Raw genomic sequence first — 8,644 nt, 5'->3', positions numbered from 1 at the left:
CCGCCTATTTCTAAATATCTCGCTCAACTCTTTCACCAAGAGCCTCTAAGATTCTGTTTCTACGAGACGGTACTTGGGCCTTTTTTGTTTTTTCTGATTCTCTACGCGAGTCTGCTCAGCGCGCCATTTCTCTCGGGTTTTCTGTCTCCTCCTCTCTCTGGGTGTCCGTCCCCCTCTCAGGAGGTCTTCGTTTGTCTCACCCTTCGGGCCCAGCCCCGTCCTTTGGCTGTTCCATCACCACTGGGGTCCTCTGAAGTCTCTTCTAGCAATTTCGCCTCCGAGATCCTTCCAGGGCCCGGGAAGGTTGGGGAGGGGCCCAGGCCCAGGCCGAGAGAGGCGGGGCTCGGCCGGGTTCGGAATGGGGCGTGGCTCGCGGAGTGCTCCGGAACCCCGAAGGAAAGAGCGCAGGCCGGAACCTGGATCTAGTTCCTCAAGACCGCCACCGCAGGCCTCCAGGCCCTCCTCAGCCCCACCTCCCTCAGACCCGAGTCCAGACCCCAGCCCCTCCTCCCTCAGACCCGAGTCCAGACCCCCAGCTCCTCCTCCCTCAGACCCAGGAGTCCAGACCCCTAGCTTCTCCTCCCTCAGACCCAGGAGTCCAGATCCCAGCCCCTCCTCCCTCAGATCCGAATCCAGATCCCAGCTCCTACCCCCTCAGACCCCAGGGTCCAGATCCCCAGCTCCTCCTCCCTCAGACCCGGGAGCCCAGGCTCCTCCAGCCCCACCTCCCTCAGACCCGAGTCCAGACCCCAGCCCCTCCTCCCTCAGACCCGAGTTCAGATCCCAGCTCCTCCTCCCTCAGACCCAGGAGTCCAGATCCAGCCCCTCCTCCCTCAGACCCAGGAGTCCAGACCCCAGCTCCTCCTCCCTCAGACCCGGGAGCCCAGGCTCCTCCAGCACCTCTTCCCTTAGACCCCGGACTCTGGGTCCCCAGTCCCCTTCCCCTCTCAGATACAGTAGTCCTGAGACCCCTGTTGCCTCCTCTCTCTCTCTCTCTCTCTCTCTCTCTCTATTCCTGCAATATCCTCAAGACACATACTTTAGGACTCAAGGGACATTTTAGGTAGGGAAATCTGGACATGTGGACACTCCCCAGGACAGAGGGCATGGTAGATGGTCTGGGAGTCTTAGCCATTCGAGGTGCCATGTCTCTAACTTGCTTTGTAACTCTAGATCCTTCTAGTCAGTATGCCTCAGTTTCTCCATCTGAGAAATGGGGCTAATAATACCATCCAGGTTATTGTGATATTATCTGTGAATTAGTAAACACAGAATCTGGACAATTAGTCTCAACAAATGAGACTTATTGTTACTGCTGGTAGTTGTGACAGTATTTTGCTGAGAAGCTATAATTCTTACATGCATTCATTTAAGAAATAGTTATTCAATGCCTGCTATGCTCAGGGCTCCAGGCTGCCCGCTGGGGACAGAATAGATATGGTCCCTACTCTCAGGAAACTTGCATGCTTGTAAGGGAGACAGACAAGACATCTGTAGCATATATTCTGTAAGAATAAGTACCTGAAGATGTCAAATTAGGGCAAGGGGGTACAGAGGCACCGAGGCAGGGAGATACAGTAGATAAGGTGGTTAGGGGCGGGACCCGGTGGCTCATGCCTGTAATCCCAGCATTCTGGGAGGCCGAAGTGGGTGGATCACTTGAGGTCAGGAGTTTGAGACCAGCCTGGCCAACATGGTGAAACCCCATCTGTACTAAAAATACAAAACTTAGCTGGGTGTGGTGGCACATGCCTGTAATCCCAGCTACTCTGGATGTTGAGGCAGGAGAATCACTTGAACCCAGGAGGCGGAGGTTGCAGTGAGCTCAGATTGCGCCACTGCACTCCAGCCTGGGCAAGAGAGCGATGCCCCATCTAAAAAATAATAATAAAATAAATAAAAATACAAAAATTAGCCGGGCATGGTGGCGAGTGCCTGTAGTCCCAGCTACTTGGGAGACTGAGGCAGGAGAATCACTTGAGCCTGGGAAGCAGAGGTTGTAGTGAGCCAGCTCCCTACCAATGCATCTCCACCCTGGGTCACAAAGCAAAGCTTCCCCTTAAAAAAAAAAAAAAAAAAAGTAGATTAGGTGGTTAGGAAAGGCTGTTATGGGAAGACTGGATATTCCTGGGGAGGGAACAGCTTCTGAAAGTAGAACAAGCATAGTAATTCAGGGACTGGAAAAAATCAGCTAAGTGGAGAGGGATAGGTCTTTACATTTTTAAATAAATGCTTTATTTTGCAATACTTCTTTTGTGTATTTTTTTGAGACAGGGTCTCCCTCTGTCACCCAGGCAGATTGGAGTACAGTGGCGTGATCATGGTTCACTGCAGCCTCAACCTCCCAGGCCCAAACCATCCTCCTGCCTCAGCCTCCTGAGTAGCTGGGACCACAGGCGCACACCACCACATGGGATGCCTTATTTAGGCTGGTCTCAAACTCCTGGGTTCAAAACATCCTCCTGCTTTGGCCTCCCAAAGTGCCAAGGGATTACAGGCATGAGCCACCATGCTTGGCCCGGAATACTTTTATATTTACAGAAAAGTTACAAAGATAATACAGAGAGTTCCCATCTACTCCTGACTCAGCTTCCCCTAATGCTGCCATCTTACATTGTCGTGGTACATTACAACTAAGAAACTGACAGGCCTATTAGGCAAACTGCAGGCTTTATTTGGATTTTACCAGTTTTTACACTAATGTCCTTTTTTTCTGGTCCTGGGTCCAATCTGGACTACCACACTGGATTTAGTCATCCTCTCTCCTTAGACTCCTCTAATCTGCAGCCCTCTCTAAGTCCTTCCTGGTTTTTCACAACCTTGAGTGTTGGGGAATGTAAGTTATTTTGTAAAATGGAGGGGTTTTTCTTTTTTTTTTTTTTTTGAGACGGGGTTTTCCTCTGTCACCTAGGCTAGAGTGCAGTGGCACTATCTCAGCTAGCTCACTGTAACCTCCATCTCCCCGGTTCAAGTGATTCTTCTGCCTCAGCTCCCTTAGTAGCTGGGATTACAGAAGCCAACCCCCCACCACGTCCAGCTAATTTTTGTATTTTTGGTAAAGACGGGCTTTCACAATGTTGACCAGACTGGAGGTCTATTTAATTTAATTTAATTAATTAATTTATTTATTTATTTTTGAGACGGAGTTTCGCTCGTTAACCAGGCTGGAGTGCAATGGCGCGATCTCGGCTCACCGCAACCTCCGCCTCCTGGGTTCAGGCAATTCTCCTGCCTCAGCCTCCTGAGTAGCTGGGATTACAGGCACGCGCCACCATGCCCAGCTAATTTTTTGTATTTTTAGTAGAGACGGGGTTTCACTATGTTGACCAGGATGGTCTCGATCTCTTGACCTCGTGATCCACCCGCCTCGGCCTCCCAAAGTGCTGGGATTACAGGCTTGAGCCACCGCGCCCGGCCTGGAGGTCTATTTTAATGAATAATCTGAACTCATTTAACCCGCATTTAAAAGAATTTATTTATTTATTTTAATAGAAGTCTGTCAGTGTTGACCAGGTTGTTCTAAAACTCCTGACCTCAAGCAATCTTCCCATCTCGGCCTTCCGAAGTGCTAGGATTACAGGCTATTTTTAAATTTTTATTTATTTATTTAGAGACGGTCTCGTTCTGTCGCCAAAGCTGGAGTGCAGTAGCAATTTCAGTTCAGTGCAACCTCCGCCTCCCTGGCTTAAGTGATTCTCCTGCCTCAGCCTCCCAAGCAGCTGGGATTACAGGCGCGCACCACCACGTCCAGCTCATTTTTGTATTTTTAGTACAGATGGGGTTTCCCCATGTTGGCCAGGCTGGTCTCGAACTCCTGGCCTCAAGTGATCCTGCTGCCTTGAGTGCTGGGATTACAAGGGTGGGCCACCGTGCCTGGCCCACAACATTGCATTTTGAGGAGGAGAAATCCCTAGCACCAGGGCTACCCTATGCTGGACGATGTTGCTGGCACCGTCTGGTTGGAATAGAATTTTTGCCGAGAGAGCTGGCTTATTTTTCTTTCCTGGAGACGGATGAGAACCCGGATTTCCAGATTTCAAGTCTGGGTCTATCCATCCGGTTACTTTAGATCCCAGAGACAGATGGCGCTCACTGCTCAAGTCCAGGGTCATGGGATTGTTCTAGCTTGTTCTTTTATTGCGTCACCTATTACTGAGATCAGGGTCTGACTTCAAGGGTCTGACCTCTTTGCTTACCACGTATTTCCCCCTTTAATGCTCTTTCTGCCCGGGCCCCGACCCCGGTGCCCTCGCAGGGCTAGAAGAAAGGAGGCGGGACCTTATGTCGCTACAGAAATGCCCTTTCCTCAGCTTCCAAAATTGACAGGTTAGTTCTGAAAACTGACCAATCAACTTCTGCGTAAGGTGGTGGGAGCGAGACTTCCGCTTTGTAGGGAACCCGGAGGCGATTGGTTAGAGTCCTGCCCACTTCGTGTTCCGCGACGCGAGCCACTATCCTCGGCTCTGATTGGCCAGAGAGCTCGCGTCGCTGTTGAATCCCCACCCTGCGGACTCCGCCAGCCTCGCTCTCTCCCTCTGGTGTGCAAGCGCCTTTCCGCGCCTTCTTCAGGCGTTTTTGCTGAGGCTTTTGTCTGCCCTTGTTCCGGGTGGTCACGGCAGCGTCCGGGAGACCCGGCTCAAGCCTGGAGATGCAGAGCGGAGCTTGGATGGAGAGAGGACCCTGTGTTATTGAGGGGAGAATCCCTCTCGGCATCTCCTTGGCCCAATGGGGAGTCCCATTGACCCATCCACCGCTTAGAACCAGCCCTTTCCTTTCACTCCCCACCCCCCATCCCTACTGATTTTTAGACCCTCAGAGTTCCAAGATTCGACCTTATGCAGGGGCTCACAGATTTCTTTAATTCCCCCTCCTCCCCTGTCCCCCTTCTTCCTTGGAGATCCTGGGGTTCCTGCTCTTTCCCATTTATTCAACCCCTTACACTTGGGGACCCTTCCAAGGGCAAGGTGGGCGCCTCCCACTGCCTCCCCTAACCTCGTGACCTCTCCTCTTTTAGGTCTAGGAGGTCATCTTTGCTCCCTTCTCTAAAACCTCCCCACATTTAGATGCGCTCACCTAGCTTCTCCCCTCTCAGCCCCGTCGAGGCATCAAGGTTTGGGGGTCACCTTTGTTTGTTTTTTGAGGAGACTGACTCTCGTTCTTTCGCCCAGGCTGGAGTGCGATGGTGTAATCTCTGCCTCTTGGGTTCAAGTGATTCTCCTGCCTCAGCCTCCCGAGTAGCTGGGATTACAGGCGCCCGCCACCAGGACTGGCTAATTTTTGTATTTTTAGTAGAGATGGGGTTTCACCATGTTGGCCAGGCTGGTCTCGAACTCCTGAACTCAAGTGATCCCCCCACCTGGGCCTCCCAAAGTGCTGGGATAGGAGGCGTGAGCAACCGCGCCCGGCCTAAGCCTTAGTTCTTCATTGTAATGAGAGGAAGTACAAGAAAGTACAGATCATGGGCGAGGAGTCCAACTGACATGCTTCAGTGATGTGACATACTGACTCTGCCCCTGAAAAGCTGTCACCTTGGGTAATTTGCTTAGCCCCTCTGAGCTTCAGTTTCACTCGGGGCTGGCTGATAACACTCAGAGTTGCTATGACATTCGAACATGGTCATGTATATAAAGTGCTCAGCATGGAGCTTGTTCTCATTAAACCCCATGGCACGTGGGCATCTCTGCTTTTAATGTACATATGTGTACACAGTCCAAGTGATAGAACATCAGGATTAGCGGGAGCTGGGAGGGTGGAGGAGGCAGCACCACCTGATATTTAGGTGGAAGAATGGCTGGGATTTGCCAACATGTGGAATGAGGGACAAGTCAAAGTTGTCCCTAAGATTTCGAGTTTGGTCAATGGTGGCATGGTAAGCTAAGATCAAGGATATAAGGGCAAGAAGTGCTTTCAGGCTGGGAGCATTTAGGAGAGCATGGGAGGATAATGCATGTGTTTCGGACATGTTAAGGTGCTTATAGGGTATCCACACAGAGAGGTCTGGGAAACAAGGAATACATGTGGGCTGGGTGTGGTGGCTCACATCTGTCATCCTTGTCTTCTCGGTAGCTGAGGCAGGAGAACTGCTTGAGGCCAGGAATTTGAGATCAGCATGGGCAACAATGTAAGACCCCATTTCTACAAAAAATTTAAGGCCAGGTGTGGTTGCTCATGCCTGCAAAATCCTGGCACTTTGGGAGGCTGAGCTGGGCGGATCACAAGGTCAGGAGTTTAAGACCAGCCTGGCCAACATGGTGAAACCCCATCTCTACTAAAAAAACACAAAAACTAGTCAGATGTGGTTGCACATACCTGTAATCCCAGCTACTCGGGAGGCTGAGGCAGGAGAATCTCTTGAATCCCGGAAGCAGAGGTTTCAGTGAGCCGAGATTGTGCCACTGCACTCCAGCCTGGGCAACAGAGCAGGACTCTGTCTCAAAAAAAAAAGAAGAAGAAATTAATGTGGTGCTTTTCTGGAGCTGGAGGCTATTGATGTAGGTGTGGGAATTACTACTTGGGAGAGTTCATCTCTGCCTGTTCCAAAATCCATTGTGAGCACTGCCAGTGCTTTCTTCAGCTCTCATGAGATTGGGGCAGGATCTTCATGTTAGGCTGTCTTAGTCAATTTATATTGCTATAACAGAATACCACAAACTGGATAATATTTAATAAAAAAATTGGCTAGGTGCGGTGGCTCACACCTTTAATCCCAGAACTTTGGGAGGCCGAGGTAGATGGATCACCTGAGGTTGAGAATTCAAGACCAGCCTCACCAACATGGAGAAACCCCGTCTCTACTAAAAAGTACAAAATTAGCCAGGTGTGGTGGCACATGCCTATAATAGCAGCTACTTGGGAGGCTGAGGTAAGAGAATCACTTGAACCAGGGAGGCGGAGGTTGTGGTGAGCAGAGATCACGCCATTGCACTTCAGGCTGGGCAACAAGAGCAAAACTCCATCTCAAAATAAATAAATAAATAAAATAAAAATTAAGTAAAAAAAATTATTTCTAATGGTTCTGGAAGCTGCAAAGTCCAAGATCAAGGCACCAGCAGATTATCTGGTGAGGGCCTGATCTCTGCTTCCAAGATGTGGCTCTCTTACATGGAAGGTGGAAGGGCAAAAAAGGGGCAACATTGTGTGAAGCCTGTTTTATAGTCTTTAATCCCATGGATGAGGGAGGAGCCCTCATGACCTAATCACGTCCTAAAGGCCCTGTCTCTTCATACTATTTGCATTGGGGATTAAATTTCAACATGAATTTTGGAGGGACATAAACATTCAAACCATGGCAGAAACTCTTTGCAGAGCCCTTTTGCTGCTGAAACTTGCAGGTGGGGGTATGACTTATTTAATAAAGATGACCTTTTCTGTATAGATGATACCTAGCCGATGTTGAATAGGACATTTTCTGTTTTTTGTTTGCTTTTTTGTTTGTTTGTTTGTTTGAGATGGAGTCTTGCTCTGTGACCCAGGCTGGAGTGCAGTGGTTTGATCTTGGCTCACTGCAACACCTAGCTCCCGGGTTCAAGCGATTCCTCTGCCTCAGCCTCCCAAGTAGCTGGGATTACAGGTGCCCACCACTACACTCAGCTAATTTTTGTATTTTTAGTAGAGACAGGGTTTTGCCGTGCTAGCCAGGCTGGTCTGGAGCCCCTGACCTCAAGTGATCTGCCTGCCTTGCCTCCCAAAGTCCTAGGATTACAGGCATGAGCATACTGTGCCCCGCCCTGAATAAGAACTTTTCTGTTGGTTCTTTTTTGAGATGGAGTTTCGCTCTTGTTGCCCAGGTTAGAGTGCAATGGCACGATCTGGGCTCACAGCAACCTCCACCTCCCCGGTTCAAGCGATTCTCTTGCTTCAGCCTCCTGAGTAGCTGGGATTACAGGCATGTGCCACCACACTTAAGTTTTTGTATTTTTAGTAGAGACAGGGTTTCTCCATGCTGGTCAGGCTGGTCTCGAACTCCTGACCTTAGATGATCCGCCCACCTCGGCCTCCCAAAGTGCTGGGATTACAGGCATGAGCCACTGCGCCTGGACTCCTTTTCTTTTTCTTTTTTAGAGACAGGGTCTTGCTATGTTGCCCAGGCTGGAGTGCAGTAGCTATTCACAGGCACAATCCAAACTCCCGTGCTGGCCTCCTTTTCTTTTCTTTCTTTCTTTTTTTTGAAAGAGTCTTGCTCTATCGTCCAGGCTGGAGTGCAATGGTGCAGTCCTGGCTACTGCAACCTCTGCCTCCAAGGTTCAAGCATTTATACTGCCTCAGCCTCCCAAGGAGCTGGCATTACAGGCGCGGGCCACCACACCTGGCTAACTTGTATTTTTTTAGTTGAGATGAGGGTTTCATCATGTTGGCCAGGCTGGTCTTAAACGCCTGACCTCAGGTGATCCGCACACCTCGGCCTCCCAAAATGCTGGAATTACTGGTGTGAGCCACCACAGAATGCTCAGCATGTTGTAAGTTTGTTGTTCTTCCTTCCCTTTCCAAAGCATTCCCGCCTCCTCCATCCCAGCATGTGCTTACGCTTCTTTAGATTTGTGGGTCTGAGACCCACACGCGGTCTCCAGCTTTTCCAGTCCTCGCCCTGAAAACCTTCTTCTAGTCACAGATCTAGTCATTTTTGCCACGGCTACTCTTGAACTCT

At 50.1% G+C, this 8,644-nt stretch overlaps 1 protein-coding gene across 1 annotated transcript in view; it reads right to left on the bottom strand.

The window, feature by feature from the left end:
* CUNH19orf84 (chromosome unknown C19orf84 homolog) overlaps positions 1-545 on the bottom strand; it is a 3,085-nt gene extending 2,540 nt beyond the window's left edge. The window contains exon 1 of the mRNA XM_032264406.1: positions 201-545. Coding sequence (XP_032120297.1) covers positions 201-235 — 35 coding nt within the window. The 5' untranslated portion in view covers positions 236-545. The remainder of the gene's footprint in view (positions 1-200) is intronic.
* Positions 546-8,644: the final 8,099 nt, after the last annotated feature.

This window comes from Sapajus apella, unplaced genomic scaffold, assembly GCF_009761245.1.
Source record: "Sapajus apella isolate SASKATOON/1434 unplaced genomic scaffold, GSC_monkey_1.0 scaffold144, whole genome shotgun sequence".
Taxonomy (NCBI): Eukaryota; Metazoa; Chordata; class Mammalia; order Primates; family Cebidae; genus Sapajus; species Sapajus apella.
This window is presented reverse-complemented; position numbering and strand designations above follow the sequence as displayed.